Source organism: Scyliorhinus torazame, chromosome 2, assembly GCF_047496885.1.
Source record: "Scyliorhinus torazame isolate Kashiwa2021f chromosome 2, sScyTor2.1, whole genome shotgun sequence".
Lineage (NCBI taxonomy): Eukaryota > Metazoa > Chordata > Chondrichthyes > Carcharhiniformes > Scyliorhinidae > Scyliorhinus > Scyliorhinus torazame.
The window spans coordinates 71338514-71362110 of record NC_092708.1 but is presented as its reverse complement, the minus strand read 5'-3'; the positions used below and the strand labels follow the sequence as shown (position 1 = coordinate 71362110).

The 23597-nt window shown below is 50.2% G+C and overlaps 1 protein-coding gene across 2 annotated transcripts in view; it reads left to right on the top strand.

Annotated features, from left to right (window-relative positions):
* Window positions 1-23597, top strand: part of acmsd (aminocarboxymuconate semialdehyde decarboxylase) — a 110749-nt gene that overhangs the window by 59733 nt on the left and 27419 nt on the right. The window contains exon 7 of one of the 2 annotated variants that reach the window (XM_072472665.1): window positions 20935-21030. The exons of the other annotated variant lie outside the window; for it this stretch is intronic. Coding sequence (XP_072328766.1) covers window positions 20935-21030 — 96 coding nt within the window. The remainder of the gene's footprint in view (window positions 1-20934; window positions 21031-23597) is intronic. 2 annotated transcript variants of the gene reach the window in all.

Sequence of the window (23597 nt, the reverse complement as noted above, 5' to 3'; positions counted from 1 at the left end):
ATTGATATTCAACTTTTTTCTCAGTGTTACAAATGCACCTTCCTTTTCAATCAAGTCCTGGAGTGGGACTTGAACCCAGAGCTTCTAACTCAGAGGCTGGGGCAATGTGACATGAGACCTCCTCACTCCACTTCTTCTAGACTCTCTCTAATGTTACATGGAAGTGGTAGCCCTAAATGGACAAAATGCATAATGCAATTTCCAAAACACTATACTCTTGCTTCAGAGTCAAAAAGTCCAAAGACGTGCCGGTTAGGTGGATTGGCAATGCTAAATTGCCCTTAGTGTCCAAAAAGGTTAAGAGGGGTTATTGGGTTATGGGGATAGGGTTGGAGTGAGGGATTAAGTGGGTCGGTGCAGACTCGATGGGCTGAATGGCCTCCTTCTGCACTGCATGTTCTATGTTCTTTGTTCTATGTTCTATGTATAGGTTCAAACCCAATTCTAGAGCTTTGAGTACATTTCCTTTCACCTGAGAAAGGAGCAGTGCACCGAAAGCTAGTGATTTGAAACAAACCTGTTGGACTTTAACCTGGTGTTGTAAGACTTCTTACTGTGCTCACCCCAGTCCAACGCCGGCATCTCCACACCTTGTTTATAAGAGCTATCTGTTTGCCCTCTTGAGTAGACATGAAATATTCCAGAGTGCTTTTCGAAGAAGAAAAAGTAAGCTCACTTGGTGTTCTGGATAATACTTATCGCTACCAGTGTTACAAAAAAACTTGTTTTTTAATATTTAGTTAGTGGGATCTTTTTCATAAATTGGCTTCCACATTTCCTTACATTATAACAGCATTGTAAATAGCGATACAGTTCAAAATACGTATTCCATTAACTGTTAAGGCGTTGCGAGGCACTGGGGTTGTGAAGGATACTAGACCAATGTACGTTATTTCTTTCTCTCAAATACTGCCCATAGGAAAATACTGATATGTTCTCATATTGGCGTGGATACAATCAGACCAGATGATGCTGGAGTAGGGCCTGTTTAGCACAGGACTAAATCGCTGGCTTTGAAAGCAGACCAAGGCAGGCCAGCAGCACGGTTCAATTCCCGTACCAGCCTCCCCAAACAGGCGCCGGAATGTGGCGACTAGGGGCTTTTCACAGTAACTTCATTTGAAGCCTACTTGTGACAATAAGCAGTTTTCATTTTTCATTTCAAGATTTCACAGAACGACAGTGAAGGAACGGTCATATATTTCCAAATGAATGACCTGGAGGGGAACTTCCTGGTGGCGGTATTCCCATGTGTCTGCTGCCCTTGTCATTCTGGATGGTAGTAGTCACGAGTTTGGAAGGTGCTGTTGGAGGAGCCTTGGTGAGTTCCTGTAGTCCATCTTGTAGATGGTAAACACTGCTGTGAATGTGCGTCAGTGGTGGGAGTGAATCTTAGTGGATGGGGCTAATCAAGCAGATTGATTTGCCCTGGATGATGTTGAACTTCTTGAGTGTTGTTGGAGTTGCACCCATCCAAGCAAGTGGGGAGTATTCCATTACACACCTGACTTGTGTGTTGCAGATGGTGGACAGGCTTTGGGGAATCAGGGGGTGAGTTACTCACCGCAGCGATGGGCAAATGTACGGCAGATGCAGTATAGTGTGTATAAATGTGAGTTTATCCACTTTGATAGCAAAAACAGGAAGACAGATTATTATCTGAATGGCTATAGATTGAGAGAAAGGAATGTGCAATGAGACTTGTGTGTCCTCCTCCACCAGTCGCTGAAGGTAAACTTGCAGGTGCAGCAGGTGGGAGAGAAGCCAAATGGTATGTCGGTCTTCATAGCGAGAGGATTTGAATACAGGAGCAGGGATGTCTTGCTGCAATTATACATGGCCTTAGTGAGACCTCACCTGGAACATTGGATTGGATTTGTTTTATTGTCATGTGTACCGAGGTACAGTGTAAAGTATTGTTCTGCGTACAGTCCAGGCAGATAGTTCCATACATGAAAAAAACATTCGGCAAACATAAATACACAATGTAAATACATAGACACGGGCATTGGGTGAAGCATACAGAAGTGCAGTAGAGAAGATGTTTGAAGGGATTAGATCAGGCATACGAGGGTCATTCAGGAGTCTGGTAACAGCAGGGAAGAAGCTGTTTTTGAATCTGTTAGTACGTGATCTCAGACTTTTGTACCTCCTGCCCGATGGAAGAGGTTGGAAGTGTGAATACCCCAGGTGGGAAGGGTCTTGGATCATACTGCCCACTTTTCCAAGGCAGCAGGAGGTGTAGTTTTGTGAGTAAAGGACAGGTGCTGTTGTGCTTTCTTGGTTGTAGGATCGACATGGGTGGACCAGAACAGATTGTTGGTGATGTGCACACCTAGGAATTTGAAACTGTCAACCATCTCCATCTCGGCACCATTGATGCAGACAGGGGTGTATACGATATTTTGCTTCCTGAAGTCATTGATCGGCTCTTTAGTTTTGTTGACATTGAGAGAGAGACTGCTGTCGTTACACCACATCACTAAATTCTCTATCTCCCTCCTGTACTTTGACTCATCGTTGTTCAAGATCCAACCCACTACGGTTGTGTCATTAGCAAACTTGTAGATGGAGTTGGAGCCACATTTTGTGACGCAGTCATGGGGAGTATAACAGGGGGCTATGTACGCAGCCTTGTGGGACCCTGGTATGGAGGACTATATTGGAGGTGTTGCTATTTATTCTTACTGATTGTTGTCTATGGGTCAGGAAGTCGAAGATCCAGTTGCAGAGGGAGGAGCCAATTCCTAGGTTTTGGATCTTAGATATGAAATTGGCTGGGATTATGGCGTTGAAGGTGGAACTGTAGTCAATAAATAGGAATCTCACTTCCGGTGGTGACTATGAGGGAGTAGGTCGCACATTTGGTGGCTCCCATTTCGGTTGGGCTTTTGGAACTTTTTTGCACTTTTGAGCGTGGAACTGGAAAGCAATAGTATTCAGGCACAGGACCCATACAGAATTGTATGGACCTAAGAAGCCAGAGGGACCGTGAACAGTAGAAGAAGTGGTCGAGTAAGGACATAGCGGAGGCTGTGAGAGGGACCAGCATGGCTGGTGTTCAGAGCAAGGCACCGACAGCCCAGCCCACAATGGAGCAGCTGCTGCAGACTATGCAGGAGGGCTTTATGGCTCTGAAACGCGACAACCTGGAGCCGCTACAGAAGTCGATTGACCGGATGGAAAAAAGGCTGGATGATCAGGCTGAGAAGCTCCAGCAGTTGGAGAAGTCAGTGGAGGAGCAGGCTGACTTTCAAATGGTGGCGGATGTGGAGATTCGGAGGTTGACGGACCAGCAAAAAGTGCTTCTGGAAAGGCTGAAGGACCTGGACAACAGATCTCGTCGGCAGAACGTGAGAATCGTGGGTCTCTTGGAGGGGGGAGAGGGGTTGGACACTGCCGCGTATGTGGAGGGTATGTATCAGAAGTTGCTGGGGAACGAGGTGTTCCTGCGCCCGCCGGTGGTGGACAGGGCACAGAGTGCAGGTGAGGCAGCTGCGGCGAGGGGGTCCCCCACGTGCGATGGTGGTACGCTTTCACAGGTACCTGGACAAGGAACGGGTGCTGCAATGGGCAAAGAGCACACGAAGCTGGGACAATACCACCCTGCGTATTTACCAAGATTTCAGCGCTAAGGTGGCCAGGAGGAGGGGAGGCTACAGGCAGGTGAAGGAGATACTGTATAAAAACAAGGTGAAATTCGGGCTGCTTTTTCCGGCGCGACTGTGGGTTACGTATGAGGGTCAGCACCACTATTTTGAGGAACCCGAAGAGGCGATGGACTTCGTTAAGAAGCAAGGGCTGGCCCTGAGCTGAGGGTGTTTGGACTCATGTTAGAACTTTTAAGTATATGTGGTGTCTCTCCCGTTTTGAAAAGTGCCGGCATGTTCGGGTCCGTTTTTGTCAGTCTTTTTTCGACCTTTTTAGTGTGTTGGAAGGTGGTAGAGATGTGTTTTTTTGGTGTGCTTTTTGTGTGGTTTACCTGAATGTTTCCTTTTTGGGCTCTTTGATTAGTTGGAGTTTGGCTGGGGGGGAAATAATCAAGAAAACAGTTAAAAGGGTTGGGTTAAAATGGATGCTTCAGGGGAACTTTGCAATCTTTTTTTGTGTCTGTATGGGAGGGACTGAGAGTGCCTGGTAGTTCTTATCTCTTTTTTTTCTTGTTTATCTTGAATTCTGCTATTGTGGGGGTTGTTTATGACTTGTATAGCGTGTTTGCTGAAGTAGGGATGATCTGGGGAAGTGGTATGGATGGATCGGGGGAGGGATGACTGGGAACAATAGGTGGGAGACACGCTGGCACCGAGGCTGGGAGCCCCAGGCTAGCTGAGTGAGGCTAGTCAACAGAAGCCGAGGTGGGGGTGTGTGCATATAGTTAGATTAGAGCAGGGGTTAGGTGATAGGATGGTGTTGCTAGTGAGGGGGAGGGGGGGGGGGTGGGGGGGAGTCGTTCTGCTGACGGGGATGGAAACTGGGCATGGCAACAGTGAGGAAGTCATCGGTGGAGCCGGTCAGGAGGCGGGCCAGATGAAGCGCGACACATGGCTGGGGGACTGGCCAAGGAAAGGAGATGGCTGATCGGCAAAGGGGGGGTGCGAAGTGCTCCCTGACCAGGCTGATTACCTGGAATGTTAGAGGGTTAAACGGGGCAGTGAAGAGGGCGCGTGTGTTTGTGCATCTGCAGGTTCTGAAGGCGGACATAGTCATGCTGCAGGAGACGCACCTGAAAGTGGCAGACCAGGTTAGGTTGAGGAAGAGCTAGGTCAGTCAGGTCTTTGATTCGGAGCTTGTTTCTAAGACGAGGGAGGCTGCGATCCTAATTAATAAAAGGGTACAATTTGAGGCGGAGGGCACAGTCGTGGATGGGGGTGGCAAGTTCGTTATGGTGAGGGGTAAGCTCGAAGAGGTGAGAGTAGTCCTGGTTAGTGTGTATGACCCTAATTCGGACGATGTGGATTTTATTAGGAGGATGCTAGGGAAGATCCCCGACTTGGAATCGCGTAAGCTGATCATGGGCGGGGACTTTAATACAGTCCTGGACCCGAGCCTGGACGGGTCATGTTCAAGAACGGGCAGGTTGCCAGCGATGGCAAAGGAACTGAGAGGGTTCATGGAGCAAACGGAGGGAGCAGATCCGTGGAGGGTGGGGGCAGAATATTCTGCAATTGCCATATCGGACCATGCTCCGCATTGGGTAGACCTGCAGTTTTGTAAGGACAGCTTTCAGCGCCCACCATGGAGGCTGGAAGTTGGATTACTTGCGGACGAGGCGGTGTGCGAGAGGCTGAGGAAATGCATGCAGAATTACCTACAGGTGAACGATACTGGAGAAGTCTCGGCAGCGGTGCTCTGGGAGGCACTGAAGGCAGTGGTGAGAGGGGAGCTGATTTCAATCCGGGTGTACAGGGACTAGACAGGGCAGAGACGGACCGACTGATTGAGGAAATTCTACGGACGGACAGGAGTTACGCTGAATCCCCGAGGTCAGAGGTACTCAGGAAACGACAGAGGCTGCAGGCCGAATTTGGGGTGCTGACTACAGGCAAGGCTGTAGAGCAGTTAAGAAAGGTAAAAGGCGCGATTTATGAGAATGGGGAGAAGGCCAGTAGAATGCTTGCGCAAGAACTAAGGAAGAGGAAAGCGGCTAGGGAAATAGGGAGGGTAGTGGATGGGAGGGTAATCTAGTGGGTGACACGGCAGGGCTGAACAAGGTCTTTAGGGACTTTTATAGGAAGCTGTACACTTCGGAACCCCCCGGGAGACCGGGGGCGGGATGAGGGGATTCCTGGACGGACTGACCTTCCCGAGAGTGGGGAGGGGGTTGGTGGACGGACTGGGGGCCCTGGTCAGGATTGAAGACGTATTGGGGGGCCTGAAGGTCATGCAGTCGGGTAAAGCCCCGGGGCGGGACGGGTATCCGGTGGAGTTTTACAAAACATTTGCCGTGATATTGGGGCCGGTGCTGGTCAGGGTCTTTAACGAGGAAAGAGACAGAGGGAGTTCACCCCGACGATGTCGCAGGCCACCATCTCGCTGATTCTGAAATGGGATAAGGACCCGGAGGCTTGTGGGTCATACAGGCCGATCTCTTTGATCAACGTAGACGCCAAGTTACTGGCCAAGATCTTGGCGACTAGAATTGAGGACTGTGTACCGGATGTAATTGTGGAGGACCAAACCGGGTTTGTAAAGGGGAGGCAGCTGGTGGCCAACCTAAGAAGGCTGCTCAACGTGATTATGATGCCCCCGGAGAGTCGGGAGGTAGAGATAGTGGTAGCCATGGATGCCGAAAAGGCTTTTGAGCTGGTCGAGTGGGATTATCTGTGGGAGGTACTAGGACGGTTCGGGTTCGGGGCGGGGTTCATCGACTGGGTTAGGCGATTATATCAGGCCCCGGAGGCGAGTGTAAGGATGAACAGGACGACATCGGACTACTTTAGACTGCACCGTGGGACAAGACAGGGCTGCCCTCTCTCCCCACTGCTGTTTGCGCTGGCCATAGAGCCGCTGGCAATTGCACTGAGAGCTTCTAGGGGCTGGAAAGGGCTGGTCCGGGGGGTGGGGGGGGGGGGGGGGGGGTGGTGGGGGGGGGGGGTGGAACATAGAGTCTCATTGTACGCAGATGATCTGCTGTTATATGTATCGGACCCAATGGTGGGGATGGACGGTATCATGGCAACCCTGAGGCAGGTCCTTGCGTGAACAGAGCCGTGGTTTGCACTATGTTTAATTTGTGTCTTGACTTCTTATTTTTGTACTGTACAATGTCACTTTTTCTATATGCCTAAAATACCTCAATAAAATTGTTTGTTTAAAAAAAAAGGAATCTGACATAGGAGTCCTTGTTGTCGAGATGCTCCGGGGATGAGTGTAGGAGATTTTTACAGGGAGATGGCGATTGCTGTGGCAATGGATCAAGGCATTCTGTTATTGTCTCTTGATATCCCTGATGCCTTTGCGGAGGTCGTACCTGGAGTTCTTATATAGGTCAGGGTCGCCTGTCTTGAACGCCTGAGAACCTAGCCTTCAGTAGGGATTGAATCTCCCGATTAAACCACGGTTTCCGGTTGGGGAAAGTACATACTACCTTCTTCGGCACGCAGTCTTCTACACGCTTGCTGATGAAGTCTGGGACGTTAGTGGCATACTCGTTTAGGTTGGTTGCTGGGTTCTTGAATAAGGTCTAGTCCACTGACATCCAGCAGTCCACACTAGGGGCTGGTTTAGCACAGGGCTAAATCGCTGGCTTTGAAAGCAGACCAAAGCAGGCCAGCAGCACGGTTCAATTCCCGTACCAGCCTCCCCGAACAGGTGCCGGAATGTGGCGACTAGGGGCTTTTCACGGTAACTTAATTTGAAGCCTACTTGTGACAAGCGATTTTCATTTCATTTCATTTTCATAGGATCTCTTCTGTTGCGTTGGACCAACACTGCACGACCTTCTTAACCGGATTCTCCTGCTTAAGTTTCTGCTTGTATGCTGGGAGGAGCACCATCTTATGGTCCGATTTTCAGGAGTGTGGTCGGGGGATGGATTGGTAGGCACCCTTGATTTTTGTGTAGCAGTGGTCAAGAATGTTGACACCCCTGGTGGGACAGGAGATGTGTTGGTGGAGTTTGTGTGCAGTTTTGGTCTCCTCATTTGGGAAAGTCTGGAAAATTCTTGCTATTGCTGGATTGCAGCAAAGGTTTACCAGACTGATTCCTGGGAAGGTAGGACTGACATATGAGGAGCGATTGAGTCGGTTGGGATTGTATTCGTTGGAGTTCAGAAAATTGAGGGGGGATCTCATAGAAACCTATAAAATTCTAACAGGACAAGACAAAGTAGATGCAGGAAGAATGTTCCCAATGGTGGGGATGTCCAGAACCAGGGGTCAGTCTGAGGATACAGGGTAAAACATTTAGGATTGAAATGAGGAGAAAGTCTTCACGCAGAAAGTGGTCAGTCTGTGGAATTCACTCCCAAAGAAAGTATTTGAGGCCAAAACATTGTGGGCTGGATTCTCCATCGGCGGAATCCTCCATTTCGCCAAAAGCGCGCTCACGCCCGCGGATTTCCCGGTGGCATGGGGATGCCCATAATGGGAAATTCCATAGGCCGGAGAATCCCGCTGCTGGCAGTGGCGTGACGCACCAGAAAACGGGTGCGGCGGGATGGAGAATCCCGCCCTGTATGTTTTCAAGAAGGTGTTAGATAAAGCTCTTGCAACAAAGGGGATTAAAGGATATGGGGGAAGGCAGGAACAGACTATTGAGTTGGGTAATTAGACATGATCATAATGAATGGCAGAACAGAGTCAAAGGGTCAAATTACCTCCTCCTGCCCTATTTTCTATGTTTCTGGTAAGGGGCAACCCCCAGGATGTTGATAGTGGAAACTTTAGTGATGGTAATATCATTGAATGTCAAGGGGCAAGGTTAGATTTTCTCTTGTTGAAGATGGTCATTGCCTGGCTTTTGTCTGGTGTGAAAGTTACTTGCCACTTGTCAGCCCAAGCCTGGATATTGTCCATGTCTTACTGATTTGGACGTGGACTGCTTCAGTATCTATTGAGTCATGAACGATGTTGAACATGAACTTATGATGGAAGAAAGGTAATTGATGAAGCAGCTGAAGCTGGTTGGGCCTAGGATGCTACCCTGAGGAACTCCTTCAGTGATGCCTTGGAGCTGACCTCCAACAATGACAACCATTTTCATTTGTGCTTGGTATGACTCCAACCAGCGGCGAGTTTTCCCCTGGATCCCATTGACTTCAGTTTTGCAAGGGTTCCTCGATGCAATACTCGGTCAAATGCTCAGTCACTCTCACCTCACCTCTGAAATTTTGCTCTTTTGTCCATGTAATGAGGTCAGGAGCTGACTGACCCAAACTGAACATTGGTGAGCAGGTTATTGCTGAGTAAGTGCCATTTGATAGCACTGTTGGTGACCTCTTCTGTTACTTTACTGATGATCGGGAGTAGACTCATGGGGTGGTAATTGGCCAGGATGGACATGTTCTGTTTCTTGTGACAACTCTCCCAATTTTGGTACAAGTCCCAAGATGTTAGTAAGCAGGACCATCCAGGGTCAACCGGGCTGAGTGGCTGCTGGGTGGGCTGTCTGGTTTAATTCCTTATAGATTTTCTAGCGGTTTGATACCACTGACACACAGCTCCCTTAAAGTCTTAGCAAATTTCAGAAAACCTGTTCTGATGTGCTTGATGTGAAATATTAATTTGTTTTCTCTCCACACATGCTGCCTGACCTGCTGGGTTTTTCAGCATTTTTTGTTGTTGTTTCAGATTTCCAGCATCTGCAGTATTTTGCTGTTCTCAACGTAAACCGTTACCTGATAATGCTCAGAAACTGTAGCTTCAAAGTAGTGGAAATAACTCATAGCCAAATCAGTGTTTCAGGCTTAAATTCTTATGTGTATTTTCACCTTCTCAATGTATTCCCACCTCTCTGGCGCCACACAGGCTCAATACCAACAACGTTAAGTTGTGGGTAATTTATAAGGTGGTAAATGGGTGAAAACACACAAACATCTTGGTCACGTGCTTTCTGCCACTGGATGTGGATCACAAGAGAGAAATTGTGGCAGACATTTTTAGGTGCAGAGGGCCTCCTCACTCCATTTCACTTGTCACACTGCCTCTATTGAACCCGCGCTGTTGGCCTTGTTCTGCATTACAAGCCAGCTGTCTAGCCCACTGTGCTAAACCAGCCCCTAAGAGCACAAGGTTTGATCACATTCTGGCTGAGGCAGACCTGACCGGTAGTAAAACGCCCCAACATTTGCTGTGTTTTGGCGAATAATCGGCAAGCACCTGTCTTCGGACAGGAAACTCGAGGAAACGTTTTTCCACACAATGCACAGACCGTTCTCATTTGCTATGGAAATATTTCAGACAAAGGATATCCTGTGGTTAATGACGTGATGCAATGTTTTATGAATTGAGTTGTCCACACAAAATCGCAGTGCTGATATTTTCTTTGCTTTGGTCCTACAACTATATGAAAGAAGTATGTCTGTGGTCACGGCGTGGAAAGTTAGTGCTGAAAGATGTTAACACTGTTACAAATTAAGTCTCAGAGATGGAACTCGTTTTCATAACAGATGCAAAGTACTCTACTTGGTTCCATAGTGCAGTTTGATGAGTGTATCGAGGTGGTTATATTTGTTGCGTTACATTCAGCACAAGGTTACTTTCATCTTTAAAAATCAATAATGTTACATTGTAATCAGCAGATTGAGTGCAGAGGTGATGAACACTACTTTGAAAGCAGTTGCCTGTGTGCATACAGAACGAATGGTTTTCTAAAAATAGCATTAAAGGTGAACCAACTTCGCAAGCACATCTTGTAAAACAGACAACTATTCAAAGCATTTCTTTGAACCAAATATCCAAACTAGAAGGCTTAGAAACGTATTTATTTATGTTAAATCGGACTCATGGAGCCACACAGAACCTTCTTCTGACCTGGGCTTCCTAGATTAATGTCTGTATTACCTAAACTGAAACAATGGCCTGGATTCTCCGTCCTGCGATGCCCGAACGCGAATTGCGATCGGGCGGAGAATCGGGTGTCTGCCGACGGCATGCAAAACCTGCACATGCATGCGTTTACATATGTATTTACATATCATTACTGATGCACTATCAATTACCACAGAGACGAGAGTAGTGGAATAATCGAGGCTTTATTGAGCAAAGATGTTGTGCCTCCTGTAGCTGGAACCAGAATGGCTGCAGCACTGGCGAGCACACACATTTATACACCACCTACTGGGCGGAGCCAGCAGGCAGGGTACCTGTAGTACCAGGCACCCATGTACCTGTAGTATATGTGTCTTACCGTAATACATATAATACAGCTAGTGGTGACTACCACAATTACCGGGTTTAATCCGGTAATTATCACCCAGTAATCGTGGGGCCTCCACGATTCTCCGCCCCTCTCAGATAAGAAGTCACGCGGGCGCGATTCACTACAGGTATTTAAAAACAGGGACTAGCACCATGGCTGCTGAAGGAGAGAGAACGTAAGCAAAGTTTCTAAAGTTGTTAAAAACCGTAGCGCTTGTTGGGGGGTGGCTGATAGGGCCGGGAAATTAGCGGGGAGCTTGGTTACAGGTCCGTGGATTTCAGGTGTCCCCCTCGGGATCAATGTTGGCCTTGCTCAGGCCGCCATTGCTGCAGTATTTGTTTTAAAATCCCCCATTCGATTCAAGATATACAGTCCCCTCTCTGCTCACTCTGCTGACTGCTCACTGTGTCCTGAAAATGTTCACATAGACTCTGGAAATTTGGGAGCCCACTCAGGCCACCCCTCTGGAAACCCTTAGACACCAGCTGACCCATCAGCGGGATGGGCGTGGCCAAGCTCAATCAGTGGCACACCAGGTGTTGCCACTCTTCAGTTCACTCATCAGAAGCTCAGCCCCACTGCAGGGGAAGCAGGGGACGAGCTCACCCCAAACAAAGGACACATGCACCATGGCCTTTGGCACCTTCCCTGGCACACTGCCCCCCTCAGGGCAGAGGCATCAACAGTTACACTATCAGCTAGCTCCGCACTCCGCAGGACGACCAGCTTTCACCAAGCCTTGCCTGCCCACTGTGTCCCTATTCCCATCCACCCTGCCCCAGTTAGGCTGTCACAACCTCTGTGTCACACCATGTCTGCGCCTGATACCCAGGCAGTGTGCATGATGCCTACATCCAGGCACATCACACTGCGGCTAAGTCTCCAGTAGACGCCCATCCCTTCATTTAACCCCATCTGCCTGCACAGAAGCTTCTAAGCTTGGAGGAAGTTGGTGGTACACCATGACCTTCTCCACCGCATAATCAGGTGCCACCCTGATGTCAAGATAACACTCAGTCCACCCAATGAGAACACCCACAGTCGACCCCTCTGGGGAGATAGGACAGGGGTCCTGACACGGGTTGCAGTAGCCACCGGTACCCCTGTCAACAGGGAGAGGGGGTGAGAATAGATAACACTCAGCGATGAGATTAGGTTGCAGATTAGGGGGGCATTTAGCCTGTTGGAACTGATGAGCAAGGGAATATTCATCTTGTTAATATTTCTTTTTACCCCTGCAGTGAATAAATTTCAGAGTACAGCTGGGAATACTCGCTATCCTACTGGTCACGGCTGCCCTTGCGGATGCATTGAGGCTGCAGGCACAGAGCCTGCTCAAGGTGGACCCTGCACAACAGGAACCTGCCCCAGAAGAGCAGTGGGCATCAAGGTGACGGTTACCCTAAACGCTTTTGCATCGGGGTCTTTCCAGATGCCAAGCAGTGACCTCACTGGGATATCTCCGACATCGGCACACAGGTGCATCTGCTCCATTATGGACCCCTATATGCCCGGGCAGCGGACTACATAATCTTCAGTCGCGACCAAGCCCACCAGAATGCCCAGGAAGTGGGATTCACTACCATCGCTGACATGCCCCAAGTCTAGGAGGTGATAGATGGGACACATGTCCTCCTACGGGCACCAGCTCGTGGGGGAGTGCCCTCCATAAATCAGAAGGGCTTCCACTTCCTGAATGTGTAGTTGGTGTGTGATTACCTGCTGTAAAATCATGGATAGCTGCACCTGATACCCAGGCAGTGCGCATGATCCCTACATCCTGGCACAATGTTTGGTTCCTGAAACTCTCGAGGCGCTCCCTCGGGTGAGGGGTTGGCTTTTGGGCAACAAGGCGTATCTGCTCAGGTCTTGACTAATGACGCCTGTCCGGAGACCCCAGAATGAGGTGAAGAATCGCTATAACAACACCCATACAGCAACCAGGAGCAGTGCATCAGCGTCCTGAAGATGCAGTTCAGATGCCTGGACCGCTCATGTGGGGCTGTCCAATATAGCCCTAGGAGGGTCTAGCACATTGTGGTGGCCTGCTACACCCTTCACAACATCGTGCAGCAGAACGGGGACATGATGGAAGAGGAGGAGGAGGAAGAATGCCAGGCCTCATCTAACAAGTTGGTTGGGGATGATGGCCAGGAGGACCTGTACATGGGACCCAAGCAGGGACAGGAGGGCCTCCGATGTGTGCGCCAGGGCCGCCGCACACAGGACAACCTCATCACCTCCAGGTTCGCCAACTAAGGGGTCTGTCCACCAGCAGCTAAGCCACCCTGTTGCACCACTCCATACTCCCCCCATAGCTGCTCATATCCTCTTATGTCCCTCCTCCCTTCACTCTAGGCCCTCACCCCAGCTCCCCCACCCCCTCCAAGGGTCCGACTAGCATCACTATAGGGTGTGGGCCCCTGGTTGGCAGTCACAGCGGGTCTTGTCCATGGGGCAGAGGACGATGATGTTGTGCTGTGAGATGAGCTCTGGTGCTCCTCATCATTTGACAAAGTCTGACTCCTGCCTTCGGAATCATATTCTAATGTCCGCCCGATTATCCCTGCATGTGTTTTGGCCATTCCATCTCAAAGGCCCATGTAACCTCTGGAGGGGTCGAGGTGGGGTTCGGGGGGAGGAAGTTGCAGTCATGGGGATGGTGAGCAGTGATGAGTCACTCACTGCATAAGCTATCCTACAAGGTGCCCTCAAACTCCTGGTCCCATCCCCTGCCATCTCGGAGGGTGACCCCAGGTGGAACATCAGATTGTCCTGGGGCCCTGTCCCGTACCATCCTCCAAAATCCACACCCTCAGCCTCCGACAGCCCCGACCCGGCACACACTCTACACCCAGACCAGCCCATTCCTCATGCCATCATGATTGAGGCAGGTCATACTTTTGGTGTAAACGTGTTTTACTGTGTCAATGTATATTACTATGCCCTGATCCCTCACACTAAACTATGTTCTGCACCCCTGTCAACTGCCCTGGCGTCTAACCTCTTAAACTTACGCGCTCTACTGCTGTTTCTACGTGTTTCCCCAAGCAGCACATCAAATGGGGAGGCGGCCTGCTGTGTTTCTTGCCCAGTGATCTGGGGTGCCTTTGGTGGCCGTCCTCTGGAGGGCCTGTACCTGAATGGGCCCGGTCGACTTTCTGATGTCACAAGTGACTACGTGCCACCCTGTTCAGCCTATTGCCCATCAGATGCGCCAGTGTCAGGTGGGGCAGATTCAGAAGCCCTGGGTTGTTCCAGCACCTGCCATGTGGGTACACCAGCACAGGCCCCATCACCGCCTCCTCCCTCGGGGTGCTCAATGGCCCCCGGACTACTCCATGAGACAGAGGTGGGCCTGGAATGAACTCCAGAAACTCCACCGTCAGCTGGTGCTGCCAGTCCTTGAGGACCAGGGTGTCGAAGCCCTCTGCCATGGATCACAGAGATTGGGGCACATCCCTCAGTGAGTGCAACATGTCCCTCTGTGACTGGCCCAGGTCAACCAACGCCTGGCCAATGCTCTGGACAACCTCAGCTATGACCCTGTGTGTCTGGGCCAAGCTCCGGTGAGCCACAGCAATGTCCCTGTGGGCCTGATACTTGGCTGCCTGTGACTGGGCCCCCCTGTCCTGAGCCTCAGCCATTGACCGCACCGTGTGCCCCAAGACATGGACATCTTAACTCAAGGCTGTGACCTTCTCACTCAAGGCTTCCACCATGGAAGCCATCTATTCGGTGTTGGCCTGGGTACCATGCATTGTCGGCACAATCTTCTGCACCCGAAGGTGGTTGGATTCATCCGAGTGCACCCGCGGGTACTGGTCCAGGAGCATTTCCAGAAGCTCGACACTGGTCCAGACTGCAACTAATTTCTGTGATCGGGCAGCCCTCCGACTGCCCGCTTCCTCGGGAGTTCCTACCTCCATCTGCTGTGCTGGAGCATGTGTGACGTGCACACTAGGAAGTGTCCCGGGAGCCTCTTCACTAAAATGACCCACCGAGGTGATAGTCTCTGGGATGGTGGAGAGTGCCAGTGACAGCAGTGATGTGAAAAGTCGGGTCCTCCAGGGTATGCTGGGGTTGTGGCTGGGGGCGGGTAACCCAGATGGGCCAGCCTCACCTGAAGGCAATCCTGCAGGACAAAAGTCAAGACACATAGTGAAATCGTGGGAAGGAGTGGTTTGGAGAGAGGGGTGAGTCACCTGCTAAAGGACATAACTGTGCATTGGGGGCTCACTTTGTTGGCCCATGCCGACCACCGCCTGGGAGATGGCCCTCTCTCCCGCCTCCCCAGTTAACTCCAACACCCTCTGCTCAGCTGCGGTCAAGATCCGTCTGTCTGCCGGTCCCCCTCCAGTCGTCTCCTGCTCCCACCAGTTATGGGCAATCTTCTCCTGGGGGACAGATAATGAGACCCTCTTGGGGGGTGGGGGGGGGGGGGGGTCTGTAGCTGGTGGCATGTGTGTGCACGGCACTTGGCCAAAGAGGACAATACAGGTGTTGAGGTTTGGTGCAGGGTGGGGTGGGGTGTAAGGGGGATGCTGGCAGATGGGTTTTGATTGACCTCTAGGGGGACGAGTGAGGGATGGGAGTGATGCCAGGCAACAGAGGTGGTGACTCACTCATGCTGACCTAAGGAGGCTATTCATCTTTTTGCGGCACTGCGTGCCAATCCGCCTGTTGAGGCTCACAGCTCTCGCCGCCTCTGCTACCTTTGTCACCTCCATCCAGGCTCGTTTGGCGTCAGAAGGCGGTGGCCTCCTGCCCGTCCTGAGGAAGAGGGTGTCCAGCCTCTCCTCCTCCACATCCAAGATTCTATCGAGCCAGCTCTGCTTCAGTGACCCCGAGGGGCGGTTCATCACGGGCCCATCTTCTTGGCTGGAATGAGAGAGTGTGGGTAATGGCATGCTTGTAAGGAGCTCCAGCTTGCCAAGCTCTCAGTGCCAATTCCAGCCACACAGAATTGAACGCCGGTGCTGATGAGAATTGCAGTAGTTTCACGAGGGTAGAGTGCTGTCCTGAATTGTTCTGGAATTGGCACCCCCAATGGGAATGCGAAACACCCACAAGTCAGTCCCAGCGTCAACACTTAGGGCACGGTTGAATGGACATGCTCTGCCCGAAAGGCAGCGCGCTATGGTGCAACATGGCCGGTAGAAGCCAGGAGACCCTGCTCCCGGGAACTCCCCGGCTCACAGCGCCTCGTGAGATCTAACGCGATTTTGCGAGATGTTGCAATGTGAATCCCACCCATTGTGGACGGGATCACTCTTTGGCAAATCTGCATATTAGAGCGAGGCAGCTACTCCCACTCTAATATGCAGTTTCTCGAGGCATCCGAGGTGTTCGTTTCTATCCCCTTCACCTCGGAGACCTCAGGTGAGCGCCATTCAGTACTGGTCTCCAAAAATAGGGACCAGACGGAATGGCACTTGCGGGATCTCCCAGGGGACCAGAAGCCCCCAGGTGCATGCACTTTGGGCAGTGCGGTATCCTTGCACTGCCATCCTGGCACCCTGGCAATTCCATCCTGGCAGTGCCACCTGGGTGCCAGCTTGGCACTGTCAAGGTGTCCAGGTGTCAATGCCAGCTGGCAGGGAACTGCCAGGGTACCACGTTGGTGGTGCCATGCTGGCATTTTTGCATGGTGACACTTGGGCAGGGGGTGCCCTGTGCGGGTGTTGGGGGGTGGGGTACAGGAGGGCCCAGGTCCCTTTCATAGTGAGTTAGGGCTTGGGGATCACTTCAGGGGCTCCAGAGATCGGGACAGCATTTGAAAATGGCATCCCGATCTCTCGCTACACCGAGGAGTTCCGGCAAACGTAGCTCCTCCCTGCAGAAAACAGGGCAATGTGCAACCTCAGCCGTGCGTTTCCCTCTAAAGCCCCCTATCAAACTCAAGGGGTGTTTGATATCGTTGTGTTTCTCAACACTCGCTATGGGAGATTTTGCTCCCATTTAGTTAAATTGCGCCCATAGTCTCTCAAACGGAGAATTCTGTCCTATTATATGCTGACCGCTGCCGTCTTGCTCACCTCTCGTGTTTTTAAACCATGATCACTGTCATTGCATGTAGAAGGCAGCACTGCTTTACTGCAAAGTAATACTCAACCTGCTGATCAGATAATGTAATTACAACACTGTCGTCAGACTGCCAAAATAACTGAAAATTGTGTTACAACTTCTAACTTAATTTTCTAATATTGAGGAATTACCGAATGGGAAAATAGATATTGTTGTAAACAAGTTTTTTCAATGGTTATTTTTAAATTGATGGCCAGTGCTATCGCATTTTCCTGAGTGAAGCAGCAAGAGTCAGGATTTTACAATACAGTAATTGGGCAGCACGGTAGCATTGTGGATAGCACAATTGCTTCACAGCTCCAGGGTCCCAGGTTCGATTCCGGCTTGGGTCACTGTCTGTGCGGAGTCTGCACATCCTCCCCGTGTGTGCGTGGGTTTCCTCCGGGAGCTCCGGTTTCCTCCCACAGTCCAAAGATGTGCAGGTTAGGTGGATTGGCCATGATAAATTGCTCTTAGTGTCTAAAATTGCCCTTAGTGTTGGGTGCGGTTACTGGGTTATGGGGATAGGGTGGAGGTGTTGACCTTGGGTAGGGTGCTCTTTCCAAGAGCCGGTGCAGACTCGATGGGCGAATGGTCTTCTCCTGCACTGTAAATTCTATGATAATCTATGATAATAGCTGGAAAACAAAATTGAATAAGAACAGAAAATGTTGGACTTCGGGGGATGGTGATGTGCTGAGCGGATGCACATCAGGTGGCTCTCCTCCAAACCAGGACAAGAAAAGGCACTTTTAGTCGAATTTTGTCCAAATTTCAAAGGAAAAAAAACCCTCAACGGCAAAGGAGGGCAACTAAGAAAGGACGCCAGAAAACGGGAGCTCGAGGGGGCGAAGAGATGGCAGACGGAGCGGAAAGAGCCACGACCAGCAGGCAGATGAGATGGCGGACCCACGAGGTGAAGAGGCCCCGGCCACCCAGGAGAGAGGGCAGCCAACGACCTGAGCATCAACCTCCCCCTCACCACCCGGAGACAGATGGAAGAGCTGCCTCATGAAGGAGCGGACCACCATGAAGCAGGCCATCAGCATAGAAATCCAGGTGGCGGTCAATGTGGCGGTGGCAGAGGCAATGGCCACCAAGCAGAAGGCAATCGATGGGCTGGTGAAGAAAGTGGCAACTCCGGAGAGGACGATCCTTGACCCGGAAAAGACCTCTACAGAACAGAGTACCCTTGAGGCAGAAGCAGAAAGGTTGATGGAGGTCCAGGGGAACCTAAGGGTGAAAGTCGAGAGCCAGGAGAATAGGTCCTCCTGTAAAGTGGTGCACAGAGCATTCCTGACTAGAACCCGAATGAGCAGACTCTTGCCAGAGGTGGCGGACAAATGTGAATGGTGCCAGGGAGTCCCAGCCAACCACGCCCACATGTTCTGGGCCTGCCCCAGACTTGTCGGGTTCTGAACAGCCTTCTTCGAGGCGATGGCCAAGGTTGAGGGGATGAGGGTGGAACCAGGCTTGAGAGTGGGAATCTTCGGGGTATCGGACCAGCCAGATCTTCATATAGGGAAGAGGGCCGACACCCTGGTTTTTTCATCCCTAATCGCACACCGGAGATTCCTGCTCGGCTGGCAATCAGCAGCAGCATCCACAGCTGCAGACTGGCTGGCAGACCTGGTCGAATTTCGCCACATGGAGAAGATTAAGTACACCATCCGAGGTCGGGCAAGGGCTTCCACAAAATGTGGGGGCCATTCAGCAGCCTGTTCCAAGACCTGTTCAATGCCCAATGCGACAAGGAGAGAGGGGGGGCAAAAAAGAGGGATGAAGACAAGGGAAGGCACACACAAGGGAAAGCGACAGAGGGAAGGAGGGGAGGGAAAGGAACCTAAGGGAGGCACAAAACGAAGCACGGGGACATGGGAAGGAGGGGAAGGGCCATGCAGACACCCCTCCTCCCAACAATAAAAACTTTAAAACCCCAGCAGAAAGAAGCGGAGCACAATACTGGGCGCCCAGGGCAAACGGCAACAGTAAAAGGGGAACTAAACTACCAATAAGGGAGGGGGGGTTGGGGGAGGGCAGCAGGGGGGGGGCGACCTCATGTAAAAACTGTTGTAAATAAGACATGAACTTGTTTGTAAACACCTGACACACTTGAGCTGTTACTCTGTAAAAACTGGAAAACACCAATAAAAATATTTTTTTTAAACAGAAAATGTTGGAAAAATGCTCCTCGATAAAATTAGAAGGCTGCACTTCTGATGTTAAAATTGTGCTGAAGTCATTGCCCTTAGCCAGATCAGCTCGAGGGATTACCGTGCCCTTGATTCAGGAGGCAGATAAAGATCTGTCAGAGTTTTAACTAACAGCATCTGGATTCATGAATAAAAATTACCAGACAATAGAATTATGTCAAGAACCCCTTTAAGAGTGAACAAAGAACAATACAGCACAGGAACAGGCCCTTCAGCCCTCCAAGCCTGTACAGTCATAGTACCACCCTTAGCCAAAACCCTCAGCACTTCCTCATGCCGTATCCCTCTATACCCATCCTACCAATGTATTTGTCAAGATGCCTTTTGAATGCCATTAATATATCTGGTTCCACAACCTCCTCTGGCAACACGTTCGGGCACGCACCACCCTCTGTGTAAAAAACCCGAGTGACTCCAGCAAACCTCCCAGCCAGGATATTGGTGCCCCTCCAGTTTAGATGCAACCCATCCTTCTTGTCCCACCTGCTCCGGAAGAGATTCCAATGGTCCAGAAATCTGAAACCCTTCCTCCTACACCACCAGTTTAGCCACGTGTTTAGCTGCACTATCTTCCTATGTCTAGCCTCACTATCCTCCTATTTCTAGCCTCACTGGCACGTGGCGCAGGGAGTAATCCTGAGATGACATCCCTAAAAGTCCTGCATTTTAACTTACTGCCAAATTCCCTGAACTCCTTCTGTAGGACCTCATCACTCTTCCTGCCTCTGTCATTAGTTCCTATGTGTACTATGGCCTCTGGCTGTTCACCATCCCCCTTCAGGATGTCCTGTGTTCGTTCAGAGACATCCTTGACCCTGGCATTAGAGAGCAACATACCATCCTGGAGTCTCTGTCACGTCCACAGAAGCGCCTATCTGTGCCCCTATAACTATCGCTCTCCTGCACTTTGCCCTCCTATGCCCTCCCCCACAGGAGTATCCAAAACGATACACCTATTAGGGAGGGGGACAGCCACAGGGGATTCCTTCACTGACTGCCCTTTCTAGTGGTCACCCATTTATCTGCCTGCACCTTGGGTGTGACCAAGTCACTAACTCCTATCTATGACACTCTCCTCCACTTGCATGCTTCTAAGTGCATCCAACTGCTGCTCCAACCGAACCACGTGGACCTGCCACATCTGGCAATTGAAGCACTGCACCCCACTAAACCCCATTTCTAATTCTAATTAATTACTGACAAACCAGTAATTTATAACCAGTAATTTAACACAGATTCAAATTTAACACAGACACAGATTCAAATGTAGCAGATTCCTTCTTAGCCAATCAGATCACAGCCTCCGTGTGTCATCACTGTTTAATGTCCCTCCCCTGCTCCCCCATGCCTTCTGAGGGTCCCGGAGTGTTAAAACCTTCCTTACCGAGACTGCTCTCGGCTCGCTCTGCTGAGCTCCGCACCTGAAGGAGCAGCGAAAAGTGTCAGATGAAAGGACAAAACTGAAGCACTCAGGTTATCACATAAAATGATTGCCAAGCAAATGTCATGTACACTTTTCATTTTAGGTGATACATATTGTTCACTACAATTACCGCTATCTGTTGAGTAAAGATTGAATTCAATTTTCAGGATATGGATATGGATAACTGAAATCGGAATAAAACATGTATTTTACATTCCCCCAAAATTAAATACAATAAGTCAGCCTCCCGGGAACACGTAAATACCATGAATCTTGAAAGGAAAGTTGGGAAAGGGCCAGAAATTGCAGCACCCATTTAAAGATTGAGTGACCCGCAATGTGAAGCTACTTACTCATTTAGTTCTTCTTTAGGTATGCCTGCTGAAACAACCTCAGCAATCTGTTGCATGCTGTTTGGTGGAATCTTTGAGAAATTTCCCAAATTGAAAGTCTGTTTTGCCCATGGAGGTAAGAATTACATTTTAGTATATCAAAGAAGGAGCCACTGGGTGTGAAATCTGACAATGTCATTGTGCAAAACAAGCAGATAGCAAATCAGCAGCTCATTTTACAGCAAGCCCATTTAAGTCATTGGACTGCCAATCTGCCACTTGCCTGGATGAATACAGTTCCAACAACATTCAGCAAGCTTGACACCATCCAGGACAAAGCAGCCCACTTGATTGGCACCCAATCCACACACATTCACTCTTTCCACTCCCATTGCACAGTAGCAGCAGTGTGTACCATCTACAAGATGCCCTGCAGGAACTCACCAAGGCTTTTTAGGTAGCACCTTCCAAACCCCTGACCAATACTATATAGAAGGACATGGGCAGCAGACTCGTGGAAACACCATCACCTGGACATTCCCCTCCAAGCCACACACCATCCTTTGGTTTGTGTATTGAAAATATATTGTTGTTTCATCAGTGCCACTTCCTAACAGCACTGTGGGTGTTCCTACACCACATGAACTGCAGCGGTTCAAGAAGGCTGTTCACTATCACCTTTTGAAGGGCAATTAGGGATGGGAAATAAATGCTGGCCCAGCCAGCAACACCCACATCCCATAAATTAATTTTATTTAAAATCTGTTATGAACCCATTTTGCACCATGGTGTTGACTAATTTCACCCTCAATGACTTTCAGTTGCTATAACCTACTGTTGTACATGGGGGTTGTTGGGAAAGTGGGTTGTTGTGTGTTGTTGCATGATGCCTTTAAGAGTTAAGTCACCTGATTGTCCATGATTTCATCAGCTGCTTCGTGAGTTTTTGCCTTAGTCTGGATCAAACCTTTGTGCAGTTCACAACCACCTAATAAACCTCTGCTGATTATTGCATTCAACCCACGTCCTTCAGCATTTCCATTCTTTTATCCTGCAAGTATAATACGCAGCAGGATAAAAAGAAAATTGGCAACGAGGAACAGATCAGAAAAAAAAAAAAATTCCCCGAGAGGAAAAGAAAATCAAAGCTTTCGACAGTCAACATTGAGGCAGTTCAACAGTAGGTCAGTGATCACACCCCAGCTGACATTGGACTGGTAAGGTTGTTGGGGTGTTTTGTAAGGGCCACGAAGAATCCAGCACGAGTTTTAAGGATACAAAGTAATAACGTTTATTTACTATAATAATATATACACAACAGTAGCAGTAACTTCCCTTGCTACCTTCTTCCTGCTGGTTCCTGAACTGGCCAGCTTATTTATAATAGGAGTTTCTCCGCCCCCCTCATTGGGGAAGTTCATACTCCCATAGGATTGTGGGATAGTCATTAGTCCCCAGCCAATCGTAAGTAGGCAGGTTATAACATCCCTCCCCCCCCAAAGTCCAAGGAATCCACCGAAGACCCTGGCGAAGGAAGGTGTCGAACTCGTTTGGCCGCAGGCCGGACGCCATTTGCACGCGGCGCTGGATCAGGCGGCGTGTAACGAGACGGAGACCGGCGCTTCCGTGATGAACGGCGTGGTTGTACATCCACGGCCTGTGGACCCGAGGATTCCCCCTCTGATGCATCCTGTGTCTCCATCTCGGAGTCAGAGTCTGCTGCCTCCGTCACGTCAGCGTCTCTATCTCCATTCGGTCCCGTAACGACCTGCGCAGGCTTCGAGTGAGGCACCAGTGGAAGATTTTGAGGACTACCTTCCCTTGTCTCTGGTCTTTGCGGCTGTTGAAATGAGCTCCGGGGACGGGGAATCTTTTGACGGGATGATCTTCTGGACCAGACGTGGTCTACGTGTTTTCACTGGAGACGACCCGAGGCTTGCACTTGGTAAGATATAGGGCCCGTTTGGCGAAAGATTACATCAGGAACCCATTGGGCACCACCAGCAAAATTCCGCACGAATACTGGGTCACCGGGCGCAAACTGCCGAATCGGACGATGCCGAGACAATCCCTGTCCCTGCCGTTCTTGTGTGCGGCGTACTTTTGCGCCAATGTCCGGGAAGACCATACTAATGCGGGTGCGAAGTCTTCGGCCCATTAGGAGTTCTGCGGGAGCTACCCCAGGTCACTGCATGGGGGGTGGTCCTGTACGTAAACAAAAAGCGAGCCAGTCTCGTGTCCATTGATCCGGAAGACTGCTTCTTTAGGCCTCTTTTGAATGTTTGCACTGCACGTTCTGCCAACCCATTTGAAGCCGGGTGGTAAGGGGCAGTGCGGATATGGCGGATGCCGTTCATCTTTGTAAACCTAGCAAACTCCTCACTCGTGAATGGAGTGCCATTATCCGTGACCAGCACCTCGGGGAGGCCATGCGTACTAAATGATAAACGCATCTTTTCAATTGTTGCGCAGGACGTTGTCCCCTGCATCTTATGCACCTCCAGCCACTTGGACTGGGCGTCAATTAGTAGAAGGAACATGGATCCCTGAAAAGGGCCTGCGAAATCTGCATGTAAGCGTGCCCAAGGCCGCCCTGGCCATTCCCAGTGATGTCGGGGCGCGGCCGGCGGAAGCTTCTGATGCTCCTGGCAAATGGAGCAGTTTTGGGACACCTTCTCAATGTCGGTGTCGAGGCCTGGCCAC